General features: G+C 43.1%; 1 protein-coding gene across 1 annotated transcript; it reads right to left on the bottom strand.

Moving 5' to 3' along the window:
- Positions 1–144: 144 nt before the first annotated feature.
- Positions 145–11880, bottom strand: LOC109878449 (germ cell-specific gene 1-like protein). Its single transcript, XM_031799525.1, has 5 exons — positions 11592–11880; positions 7240–7287; positions 3372–3530; positions 2628–2739; positions 145–1520 (listed from the first exon to the last, which is right to left on the bottom strand). The coding sequence occupies exons 1-5, from the start codon at positions 11878–11880 to the stop codon at positions 1226–1228; spliced, it is 903 nt and encodes a 300-aa protein (XP_031655385.1). The 3' UTR covers positions 145–1225.
- Positions 11881–13764: the final 1884 nt, after the last annotated feature.

The following is a 13764-nucleotide window of genomic DNA, read 5'->3' as shown; positions in this document are numbered from 1 at the left end:
CATAATGAAAGAAACTACAGCAAATATTTTCTGTACAAAATGAAACACTCTGAGTTTGCTATGGAAGACAACATTTGTTTATTGAGTAATTCATTGCAGAATCCTTAATCCCTATAAGCACAAAGTACTTTAAATAGAATACACAGTCATTGGTCATAATGATACTCAAGTAACATTGGTGTCCAGTGGTCAGTTTTATCCGATACTGAGTAATGTGCAGTAAACAGACCACTGAGGCAACAAACAATATGTAACTTCAGCAGGGAAATAATGCACATCTTACAGTGATTTCACAGATCAAAACCATTCTACTTTGTGACACTTATTTACATTTATATAGTTATGCGTTATAGGCACGGTATACGCTGCAAACACTTGTTTTGCGGTGCACATTCTTAAAATACGAGTTAAATGCAGTTTGTCACCCCCTTCCTAATTCCATATTTAGTAAGGCTAATAGCATGCAAAAACATCACATAAACAGTCCTATGATGTCCCAGGAAAATCAGAGGGCATTCTAATACATATCTTCTTCAAAGGGGCATCCCTTTTTGAACATACAAATGAATGATATGTACCCACGAATTCTTGAAGAATATGACATTAATGCCTCATCAGCTTAGTTCAATTGTCTGACCAAAATAGAAGCGTGTTTTACTCCAACGTTTGTAAACAAAGTAGATGTAAACAAACACCACACAACCTCAAAACATGGTTCAAACTATAATGTCGATATCATGGATATTCAGTCCTTACATCCATAGTTCTGTCTCTGAATTTGAGAGTGATTACATTTCTCCAACTCCGTCCCTCAGCTTTTAACTGAAACAGGGTGAAACGCTATTGTTATTGGTTGCTGCTTTCCTTGTGTGTCAGATCATCTACTTGTATGATCAGTGTGTACAAGGCTATCTTTCTTTCCATGACTATCAATGCCCAGACTGGGAACAAGGGAGTGACTATCCTGGCTCAATTAAGGCAGCGATGAATTCAATCAGAACGGATTCAGTTGCTACAGAATCCCCAAAAGACCCAACACAGGTGACGGACCACAATTGGATAGCACTGACTTCATACAGTTACTTTCGACACATCCCGGTGGGCGAAACGAGTTGAAATGACGATGAAATAACATCAGCACAACCAGAACATTTTTTTAAATGACATAACTGCGACATCATGTGAACCAGTTGTAACCACTTTTTCCCCGCTGGGATCCCTCCCTTCAGCACTGGTCTTCCCCCAGAGTCTCTGATACGTCACTCGGGTCTAACGACGCGGCCGGTACGTGCGTCCTAATACCACTGCTATACGGCGTCTGTGTGTACACCTCCACGGTTTGTGATATGGAGCGCAGGGAGTGATCGCGGTAGTATCCCAACGCCTCCCTTGCCTGCTCCTTTCGGATGCTCTGCACGAAGGTCTTGCGTTTGTGTCGGAACTCGATGACAGTCTTGGTGTAGGAGTTGAGGGTGGTGACTGATGCACCCATGCAGCAGGTGAAGGATGCCCAGGCCATGCTGGAAAACAGGAAATGGAAAAGATGGAAGAGAGAGAAGTGAGGAAATAGGCACAACAGATAGAGGAGAGGAAAATGATGGGGACAGAGAGAGGAAAATGATGGGGACAGCGAGAGGAAAATGATGGGGACAGCGAGAGGAAAATTATGGGGACAGCGAGAGGAAAATTATGGGGACAGCGAGAGGGAAATGATGGGGACAGGGAGAGGAAAAGGCAAGGAGGAGTCAATTGAAGGTGCAATCTGCATATTTAGGCCTGTCGCTGTTCATAGGGCTGCTCTTTGAATGAAAAACAAATGACAAGTGCCTTTAAAACAAACATATGGTTTAAAACAAACAAATGTCTTTAAAACAAACATATGGTTTAAAACAAACAAATGTCTTTAAAACAAACATATGGTTTAAAACAAACAAATGTCTTTAAAACAAACATATGGTTTAAAACAAACATATGGTTTAAAACAAACATATGGTTTAAAACAAACAAGTGTCTTTAAAAGCTAAGAAACGTTAAATACCGAAGTTATCAATCACTTGACAACAGCTCAAGTAATTCAGACAAATACTACACTAAGAAATAGGATGTTTTTATGAAACACTGCAAAACACTGCGAAAAATATATAATCACTTTGAGTTTGGGGATTTCTGTCATACTTTTTGTAAATATTATTATTCCCATGTAAAAATGGAAGGGTCGTAGCTTTGCAGGATTATTGTCAATCCGTCAGTCCCGACAGGGTAGGAATGTCAATCTGGGTAGATCCCAATGTAATAGGCCACTACTGTACATGAGTCTATACACTGTAGCCCCCATTTTCACTCACTGCACATGTTTATAATCCAGAGCTATGTCACAAGGGTTAAGATGTTTAGCCTGGAAGATTACAATTCTGAACATACAGTGTACATATGTCTTTGTGGGCTACACTTCACCCTTGATCCCCTTATGCAATTTCCCAATCGCATCGACCATATATATATATATTGGGGCTTTGGGACACCAAAGCCTAATCCGCCCGGTAACATGAGAGCTTTGGGGTTTTCATTAGAGAAGTGTGACGCTACAAAGGGAGACGTGGGATTGTGTGTGTGTGTGTGTTCCCTACCAGAAGGACCATCCGTAGTCCCAGTTATAGGGCCTCCAGTCTGCAGGGCCCAGGGTGACTGTCACCTGGAACACCTGTGTGTACATCATGTGGGCCACCATACCCAGGAGCCCTGCAAATACACAGATACCAGTATCACACACACACACACACACACACACACACACACACACACACACACACACACACACACACACACACACACACACACACACACACACACACACACACACACACACACACACACACACACACACACACACACACACACACACACACACTAGGACTTAGTGACCGCTAGGATGACTTTCAAAATCCCTCTCTGATAGCTGATGCTTCTACATTGGGAGAGGCTGCAGGTTATTTCCTAGTCAAGACCTACAAAACCAGCTTCTCTCCTTGCTAGCTTCGCTTTTCATTATGTTCACCACCGTGTTAGAATTTTTCAATGTCTACTAGTGGCAACAGTTGCATAGTACTGTATACTAGGGCCGGGAGTTTTCCCCAGACCAGACTCAACAGCGTTTTTCCCCCTGCCCATATGACGTAACCAATGCAATTCAACAAAAATCTAAATGTGTCATGAACAGAAATAAATCTGGGTTCTATGGTCGCCATGGAGTTTTTCCTGGTCAGGTCATGAAGCCTGGGAGAACTCCCGGCCCTTACACATGAAACAATAGCCTGGATCCCAGATCTGTTTGTGCCGTCTTGTAGAGGTGGTTTTCAACAGTCCCTCTGTACCTGAGAGGACGGTGAAGATTGCAGCGAAGGCGTTCAGTTTCAGTCCATCTATCATGTTGCTGGTGCTGGAGTGAACCAGTTCTAGACACATCAGGCTGAAACCCACTATCAACAGGACTATGTACAGCATCTCAGAGACCACCGACAGCCATAGGACACCTGCAACAGACAAAGCAAAAGGCATTAACAGTTGTTAGGGTATTGGAAATCAGTGAGATGATGTCGAATTTGAATCACTGATCATATTTTCATAAGGATGTGTGATGGTTGTGGAGAAAAGGGTTGATTTCTTTGATTGTGCATGCTTCATCCATCTGTTCATTCATAAATCATAGGACTGCATTTGGCAGGTGCCTATTTGAAGGCCTGTCATGGATACTAAACGTTTTATTCCCATAAAAGTCAATCATGTTGTTTGATGATTGTGTCCTAACTTAACCTATACTCAGGTACACATTTGTATTTTTTGCGTTTTTGGTCTCTGCCTATCTAACATCTCTTACATAATTTCTGACATCCATATTGACAACAGACCTGTTGATAACATATCTCAGGACGGACAGGCCACTCAAAACCAATTCATGTCATTTGTCTCTGACGCAAAAAGTATCAGGAATCTTCTCACAACTTCCAGAGCGTCGTCAAACTCTCACACTGTCTCGTTACGGGAGGTTGGAGTCAGACATCTCTTCCTACCTCACCAGTCTGCTATTAATCCTTCTTGACACTTCATTGCAGGAAGTGAACATTGGCTGGTGCCAGTATTTCCCCCGAGACGCTCTCAACGGGATAGGACAGAGGGTCAGGGGCGGTGGCGGGGATGGGGTTGGGGGAGGAATGTCCCAAGACTGAGACAGTGTCTTGTTTCGTAATGGAATTTTGGAACACGGTTTGGTAGTACTTAACTTTGGAGACAGTATTAACCCCGTACAGCGTTCTTATTACTGTGTAAGTATTCTTGTGAGTAGAGTGTAGTAAGTGTTGTACTTATTGATATGGTAGTATATAAAGTAGGCTATATGAACTACAGTACAATCCATGTCGTTTTTCTGTTTTGTTTCAATTGAGTTGTTTAGCAGACACTTTCTAAGTGAGACACATTATGACTCGCGAAAGTATGAGAGCTTCTATCTTGTTTTGATTGGTTGTCATTCTGCATTATTTGCACATGGATAATTTCACAGCTGTTATCATAACCTTCTCCTTTGACAGAGTGGGCGTGACCATAGCAACCCCACATCCTGTGTCCCTGACAACACAGGGAAATGGAATAGGGAGTTTATAATACCTCCAGTACATCAAGGCTGATATAGTCAACAAATCAATCAACTCTTGTGATCTCAAAGTTCAGGTTTAATGAATATGGAAAAGGTATACCAGAGATACAGAACAAGTTGTAAGAACTAGACCAAAGCCTATAGATAGACGATCCGATATAAAAGCATTCACTGTAGTTATAAGTCTCACAGGAGAACTTTCTCAAGAATTTTCATTAACAACAATCAGTAGAAACATGTGGGTGGATTTTTCATTTCGAAGCTCAATTAAACCTATTCTGCCTTCCTTCCTTTATAATATATTAACAAAGAAAGTTACACCAATCCTATTGCTCCATGCATTACTTCAATCTGCAACATTGGTAGCAGCTAAATACTTCATATTGTTAAAAAAAATCTGCACTGTATCATATCCAAAATCAGACATAATTAAAGTTAAGTTTAATGTGGTACGTTCATATTTAATTTACACGAAGGGAAAAAATATTGAGTCATAATATAATTTCCTCAATTGGAGCAACAAAGGCAAACAAAGTAACTAAATATCAGAAGGCAGTTCAAACATGATGCAGCCACGGTACCCTGCAAACATCCCCTCTATGCTGGTGTCATGACAGCCACGGTACCCTGCAAACATCCCCTCTATGCTGGTGTCATGACAGCCACGGTACCCTGCAAACATCCCCTCTATGCTGGTGTCATGACAGCCACGGTACCCTGCAAACATCCCCTCTATGCTGGTGTCATGACAGCCACGGTACCCTGCAAACATCCCCTCTATGCTGGTGTCATGACAGCCACGGTACCCTGCAAACATCCCCTCTATGGTGGTGTCATGACAGCCACTGTACCCTGCAAACATCCCCTCTATGGTGGTGTCATGACAGCCACGGTACCCTGCAAACATCCCCTCTATGCTGGTGTCATGACAGCCACGGTACCCTGCAAACATCCCCTCTATGCTGGTGTCATGACAGCCACGGTACCCTGCAAACATCCCCTCTATGCTGGTGTCATGACAGCCACGGTACCCTGCAAACATCCCCTCTATGGTGGTGTCATGACAGCCACGGTACCCTGCAAACATCCCCTCTATGGTAGTGTCATGACAGCCACGGTACCCTGCAAACATCCCCTCTATGGTAGTGTCATGACAGCCACTGTACCCTGCAAACATCCCCTCTATGGTGGTGTCATGACAGCCACGGTACCCTGCAAACATCCCCTCTATGGTGGTGTCATGACAGCCACGGTACCCTGCAAACATCCCCTCTATGGTGGTGTCATGACAGCCACAGTACCCTGCAAACATCCCCTCTATGGTGGTGTCATGACAGCCACTGTACCCTGCAAACATCCCCTCTATCGTGGTGTCATGACAGCCACAGTATCCTGCAAACATCCCCTCTATGCTGGTGTCATGACAGCCACTGTACCCTGTAAACATCTCCTCTATGGTGGTGTCATGACAGCCACTGTACCCTGAAAACATCCCCTCTATGCTGGTGTCATGACAGCCACTGTACCCTGTAAACATCTCCTCTATGGTGGTGTCATGACAGCCACTGTACCCTGAAAACATCCCCTCTATGGTCGTGTCATGACAGCCACTGTACCCTGCAAATATCCCCCCTATGGTGGTGTCATGACAGCCACTGTACCCTGCAAATATCCCCCCTATGGTGGTGTCATGACAGCCACTGTACCCTGCAAACATCTCCTCTATGGTGGTGTCATGACAGTTATAACATTTGAACAGCTAAAGATAACATTTGAGTGCAAGATGGCAGTTGAGACAGGATGCAGACCCCTTCATACTGCAAGAGTATAGCTCAACATCCTTTTATACTTATTTTTTTGTCCAGGGACCCCCTCCCAGGCAAACCGGCGACCCAGGGACCCCCATCATTCGTTAGCAAAACGTGTGCTGTCTTGTCTTATCATTAGGGGAATGATAATGGCAAGGATAATTACTTTTAAAATTAATATGAATAGATTTGGTAGATAGTCAAAATAATGAAAAACTAAGAGATGTTTAGCTGGTTAAACAAAGGCTAGCGATGTGTTGGCAAAGGTGAATGTCCAAGTCAAGAAAGCTTACCATCAGCACTTGCTGCACTGGTAGCCTTTTCAAAAGCCTATGTAGATACTCCAGTGACTGTAATTAGCTCCAAGGAGTGTAATTTGCTCAAATACTAGGAGTTGACAAATAAAGTAGATATTCTCTTCTTTTCTACTATAGGCATGTAATTGAAAATGTGTTTATTATATTGTTGCTAGCTATAGTCATAAAAATATCCTCGTCCCCAGGGGTGGATTGGCCATCTGGCATTTTTGCCAAATGCCAGATGGGCTGGTCCATTTTTTGCCTAGTGGGTCAAGTGGGTCTGTTTTTATTTATTTTCACAAAATGATTATTATCTGGCTAATAATGGGGGCCTGAAAATGGGCCGGTGTGTTAGAAATGCCAGGGCCAAGTTCTGGTCCCAGTCTGCCCCTGCTCTCCCTCTACAAGTAATCTTCCTGGTACGGGTGATGTACAGCTCTATAGCAGATGTGTTTACCTCCTGACGTATGCAGTGATCACTCACCTCTCTCCGAAGCCGGAGCCAGATCGATAAAGCTCCTGCATTTCTCACCTGGAACGAATGGAGAAAATGGAGTTTCACATCAAGCTGTAATACCTTGCATGGGTTCTTCAGGGACACAATTCACTCAGAGTATCGTGTCTAGACGACTTGATTTTCCTAATTTGGGGAAGTTCAAAAGTTCAAGAAGAGAAACATTGCGTGCTTGGCATAGAAAAAGGGAAAAGCCCATAAGTGAAATAAGTCAAATAGAATTAAAGTTTGCTGGATTCTAGCCACAAGTCATTCAGAGTATCTATTAGCCTACTTGATAGTAATGTATAATCTATTTTAGGTGAGGTTCAACAGTTCAAGAAGAGACACACTGCGAGCTTGGCATACAGTAGAGATTAAATAGCAGCTTCAAGGCACACACAAGTCATTCAGATGATTTAGTCTACTTGATTGTACCCCAAAAAATATAAATGTTTTTTATTTTTATTTCACCTTATTTAACCAGGTAGGCTAGTTGAGAACAAGTTCTCATTTGCAACTGCGACCTGGCCGCAATGTGACGAAGTAATTTCAACAACAAAACATCTATGTGGAAAACTGATTGGATTTGCAGAAAGTCATCAATGTAAGGGAATTTCAACTTTGACCCTAAATCCAATGTCATGGTGAAATGTTTTGTTAATCTCACAGGGAATTCACAATAGCTGACAACTCAACCAAATGTCAATCAAAACTAGACGTTGAAATGACATCAGTGCCCTGTGGGCTGTTCAAAAGAAGAAATGCCATTGTGTGCTTAGCATGAGCAAAGCCAAGAGCCAGAACTGCAAATCAAGAGGTCAGAAACAAGCAAAAGATCACAATTCAATTTTCTCCTGAGGTGCTGACCTGTTGCCCCCTCCACAACCACTGTGATTATTATTATTTGACCCTGCTGGTCATTTATGAACATTTGAACATCTTGGCCATGTTCTGTTATAATCTCCACCCGGCACAGCCAGAAGAGGACTGGCCACCCCACATAGCCTGGTTCCTCTCTAGGTTTCTTCGTAGGTTCCTGCCTTTCTAGGGAATTTTTCCTCGCCACCGTGCTTCTACATCTGCATTGCTTGCTCTTTGGGGTTTTAGGCTGGGTTTCTGTACAGCACTTTGAGATATTAGCTGATGTACAAAGGGCTTTATAAATACATTTGATTGATTGCCTATCCTAGTCTAATGCATCGGTAGAAGCTATTCTAGGGGACATGTGGGTGGTTAAAAGTTCAACCATTGCGTCCTTTGCATGATAAAAGGCACTGCGTGGTCAAGTACAAGCAGCCGGAGGTCACAGAGGTCAACGACTTGACCATCCCCACAGAGCTTCCAGTTCAATCCTTCCCAAATGACATCCTTCTGGCACTTCTTCTTCCTGGACATTACTGGGACATTCAGGGACCCCATAAGACCTTATATCCCTTGATCAAGACGTGATAACATGATGCACTTTTTCCTCCCTCCTTTCCTCCTTTCCTCCCCTCTTCCAGGAGTGATTTATTCTTTCCGTCCGCTGTTGCTTGTAGCCGCCCGCTGCAGCTGCTGGATTTGTCGTAAATCTAAAGCTTAATCAGGTATCAGGAAGATGGTGACAGCTGTTTAGAGGAAAAACTCATCAAGGGCCGTTATGTAATCCTTATTAGTCAACTGTGTGTGTGTGTGTGTGTGTGTGTGTGTGTGTGTGTGTGTGTGTGTGTGTGTGTGTGTGTGTGTGTGTGTGTGTGTGTGTGTGTGTGTGTGTGTGTGTGTGTGTGTGTGTGTGTGTGTGTGCGTGTGTGTGTGTGTGTGTGTGTGTGCGTGCATGCGTGCGTGCGTGCGTGCGTGTGTGTGTGTGTGCGTGTGTGTGTGTGTGTGCGCACCTGTGTGTTTGTACAGTCCCAGACCCAGGCCTGACGAGACAACACGTTCCCAGTATTTATTCTCGAATAAAATGTGACGCTTTATTTCTGTTCTTAATGTCTCTTTGATATTCCATCACCAGACCAGGTCTACTGTCTCCAACCAGATCTGATCCTGATGTCACTACTGTTGGACAACCTGGAAGTCAAGACCGATGTTTAGAGATGGGAAAGCTGCCATTTCCCCTCTTTTAAAGGTGGGAATGCTGCTAAATGCTCTTGATTGAGTCAGACTCAGTGTAACTAATCTAGCTATATAATCTCCAGAGACACCTTTGACTTAATGGTGTTGTCATTAACATGGTAACCACGCTTAACCGGGCACGTCATCGGATCCAGCTGTTGCACTTCCACCTTGTGCATTTGTTTAGACTCAAGAGTAAAGCTGTGTGACGATTTTACTTCTTGTTACAGACATTCACAGTAACCTATAGACCTGTATGGAGAGAGACAGCTACTGTAGACTATTAGTACCCTATAGACATGTAGGGAGAGAGACTACTACTATAGACTATTAGTACCCTATAGACCTGTATGGAGAGAGACTGCTACTGTAGACTATTAGTACCCTATAGACATGTAGGGAGAGAGACTGCTACTGTAGACTATTAGTACCCTATAGACCTGTAGGGAGAGAGACTGCTACTGTAGACTATTAGTACCCTATAGACCTGTAGGGAAAGAGACTGCTAGGGTAGACTATTAGTACCCTATAGACCTGTAGGGAGAGAGACTGCTACTGTAGACTATTAGTACCCTATAGACATGTAGGGAGAGAGACTACTACTATAGACTATTAGTACCCTATAGACCTGTAGGGAGAGAGACTGCTACTGTAGATTACTAGTACCATATAGACCTGTAAGAAGAGAGACTGCTACTGTAGATTACTAGTACCATATAGACCTGTAAGAAGAGAGACTGCTACTGTAGACTATTAGTACCCTATAGACCTGCATGGAGAGAGACTGCTACTGTAGACTATTAGTACCCTATAGACATGTAGGGAGAGAGACTGCTAGGGTAGATTACTAGTACCCTATAGACCTGTAAGAAGAGAGACTACTACTGTAGACTATTAGTACCCTATAGACCTGTAAGAATAGAGACTGCTAGAGTAGATTACTAGTACCCTATAGACCTGTAAGAAGAGAGACTGCTAGGGTAGATTACTAGTACCCTATAGACCTGTAAGAAGAGAGACTGCTAGGGTAGATTACTAGTACCCTATAGACCTGTATGGAGAGAGACTGCTAGGGTAGATTACTAGTACCCTATATACGTGTAAGAAGAGAGACTTCTAGGGTAGATTACTAGTACCCTATAGACCTGCATGGAGAGAGACTGCTACTGTAGACTATTAGTACCCTATAGACATGTAGGGAGAGAGACTGCTAGGGTAGATTACTAGTACCCTATAGACCTGTAAGAAGAGAGACTACTACTGTAGACTATTAGTACCCTATAGACCTGTAAGAAGAGAGACTGCTAAGGGTAGATTATTAGTACCCTATAGACCTGTAAGAAGAGAGACTGCTAGGGTAGATTATTAGTACCCTATAGACCTGTAAGAAGAGAGACTGCTAAGGGTAGATTATTAGTACCCTATAGACCTGTAAGAAGAGAAATGCTAGGGTAAAGTACGAGCAGAGCCAGCAGGGACCCTTTCTAAAAGCACTAAGCTCATGTCCCCTAAACTTCTTACCAAGGGTTCACTGTACCGTAACTCAAAACTCCCATCCTATGTTCCAATGATTCTAATGCCGGGATAACCTGCTCTTTAGGCTATCCAATACTTCATGCCAGAGAGGACAACTCGTTATTCAAGATGCCATTTTTGACTAGTGGCGTCTGCCTACATAAACTGGGGGTGATTACCCTAAAAAACTCAGAACTTTGTAAATATCCTTAGCTTGCAGTTTTAGATAATATGTATGTATATGTCCCATCTGGAGACTGACGCTTAGTTACTATGGTGACACAAGATGATGACACATGAGAATGGCTCTCATAGTGACACAACTAAGGAATTATAGCAAGGACTGCAGAGTTTAATAGCTGCAATTATACATAACTGTGTGTGTGTGTGTGTGTGTGTGTGTGTGTGTGTGTGTGTGTGTGTGTGTGTGTGTGTGTGTGTGTGTGTGTGTGTGTGTGTGTGTGTGTGTGTGTGTGTGTGTGTAACAAGCCTTTATAGACCCTTGTCTATTTCTGAATGTATAGGGTGTTATTTTTGAATGGCAAGAATGCCTACTTAGAAACCGGTATTGATTGAATAGTTTGAACACACACACACACACACACACACCTGCAAACCTTCTTCCTGTAAATATCCATATAATTTTAGCCTTTACACTCCAGAGACCTCACTATAATTAATTGACATCAAGACGGGACAACGTCATTAACAACAAAACCTCAACACCTCACCTTCATCATGGATATTCTCCGCACAGGAGAACCAGATCCCGGTGTGGAACTGTCTGAATAGGAACCGGTCGTCCCCCGTTTCCCAACTGTACACCACTACTTTGGGGTCTGTCTCGTTCACTCCGTAATCGATGCAGTTGTGCGTGCGAAGTTTAGTGCACTTCGGCTTGGGGACGCGCTGCGTGCCGACGCACCAGTATGTTGTGATGAAAGCAGTTATTGAGAAAAATAGTGCTAAAAGATTCATACTAACAGACAGCAGTGCCCTGCACTTGCGAGTGGTCTTCATTGTCCATAGACATCTGCACTTATTAGATAACTCACCCACTCACCATCCATCCAATATGAATCAAAACAGGTCATGAAAAACAGGTCAAACTCCACCGAAAATAAGTTTCAACTGATGTGCAACATGTCGGCAATAAAATACATAATTTGGCAATTTGAAATGACTCTCCCTACCCGATTTGAGGGACGGCAAAATCTGAGTTTGAATTCAGCTTCAATCCACCATTATCATCTGTTCGAGTCGTTAGCCATTAGGTCATTTTCACACGAAGTGCCCTGAAATGACCCTCATCCGTTCGCTGAAGGATTGTCACGTCAAAAGATTTGAAGAGCTTGTTCACACAAATCTGTGGGATTTGTATCGGTGATGCTCGCCTTCAATCTGTGATGAGCTGCTCTCTCTCTCTCTCTCTCTCTCTCTCCCCTCTCTCTATTTTTTCCCTCTCTCAGAGATGAGATTACAGTTCATTGATATTTAATTTTGTGTGAACAATAATCAAACCATAGCATCAGACTGGGAATAGGATCAATAGTATTTCTTATATTTCAGAACAGTACCTGGACTGTTTGACTGAGCCTGTCTGGGGTGGAGTGCCAGATGGGTAGGATTAGCACTTTTGGGACTATTCCATTGGCAATGACAAAATGATCAAGTCTAAACAACAAGACAAGCCTATCATAAAGACTATCTAGATAGCCATTGTTCAGTGTTGCCATTAAGATGTCAACGAGTTAAGTGTTGCCATAAAGTCCATCTATAATGTTCTGCAAGGAGGGCTCTGTTCTAATTGAAGGGCCACGTCGACAGCAATTGGGTAATCACTCAAACGTCTCACTCGATCTCCCTCTCCCCTCTGACAGTGTAAAAGCCAACACACTATCACAGCTTATTGTGAAATAGACACAAATGACTTATTGGACACGAAAAAGTCCACTGTGTGTATTACATGATTTTCTGTCGTCATAATGCAACCTCCTTCCTTTTTTCATGTGCCTGTCACAAATGTCCAATAAGCAATTTGTTTTCCCAATAATCTGGGATACTGGGTTTGGTAGAGGCAGTGGCACAGCGGCTCTTCTCATTACTACGCTTGAGAGACAGCACGCTCACATGAGACTCTGATTGGATAAGCTACAACAGAAAGCCAGGATACTTCACCCAAAATGTGTGTGTGTGTATAACGTTGGTGGGACACAACAGTTCTTCTGATACATGTGTGATCATGAAGCATCACCACTGACGACAGAGGAAGATATCTTGATTGCAGTACTAACTGGGCATTATTTCAACATTTCAAAGGGTTTAGCTTGGTATTATAGACTCTTTACAGTAGTTGTAACAGACAGACAAATAGAAGGAAACATGGGGTTAGGGTGGAGTACACAGGAGGCTGCTGAGGGGAGGACAGGTCATAATGGCTGAAAGAGCAAATGGAATGGCATCAAACACCTGGAAACCATGGAAACCACGTGTTTAATATATTTGATACTATTCCACCTATTCCACTCCAGCTATTACCATGAGCCCGTCCTCCCCAATTAAGGTGCCACCAACCTCCTGTGGTGGAGTAAATGTTTAGACAGTCAGTGACAGGTTTGTACATAGCCTATATTTAGTAGGCACTGTAGGTCCTAGCCACACCCACTGGTTCAAAGAACTCGTCATTCTTTCCAGTATTCCATCCCATCAGTGACCCTACTCCCCTTGTATAGGAGGCAGCTGGACTCAACTGGGCCATTGTTGTATAACCCATAATCCATACATTCTGCATGTCTAGGGCATACGTTGAAATGGAACATGTATTGGCCAATTGTATGTGTCAGATAGGACGGGTTCATATTTCCATTGCGCTCACATGTACTGCACATAAAACAAGACAAAAAT

The sequence above is a fragment of the Oncorhynchus kisutch genome, linkage group LG20 (genome assembly GCF_002021735.2).
Source record: "Oncorhynchus kisutch isolate 150728-3 linkage group LG20, Okis_V2, whole genome shotgun sequence".
Lineage (NCBI taxonomy): Eukaryota > Metazoa > Chordata > Actinopteri > Salmoniformes > Salmonidae > Oncorhynchus > Oncorhynchus kisutch.
The sequence above is the reverse complement of the archived record's forward strand: the minus strand, read 5'-3'. Positions and strand labels throughout refer to the sequence as shown.

Bases quoted from the DNA above. Each gene is read 5' to 3' on its own strand.
- LOC109878449 (XM_031799525.1), bottom strand. From the start codon at position 11,880: ATGAAGACCACTCGCAAGTGCAGGGCACTGCTGTCTGTTAGTATGAAT. The intron at 2,740-3,371 runs GTACAGAGGGAC...GTGTATTTGCAG, and splicing joins AATCTTCACCGTCCTCTCAG to GGCTCCTGGGTATGGTGGCC. The intron at 1,521-2,627 runs GTAGGGAACACA...CCTGTTTTCCAG, and splicing joins GACTACGGATGGTCCTTCTG to CATGGCCTGGGCATCCTTCA.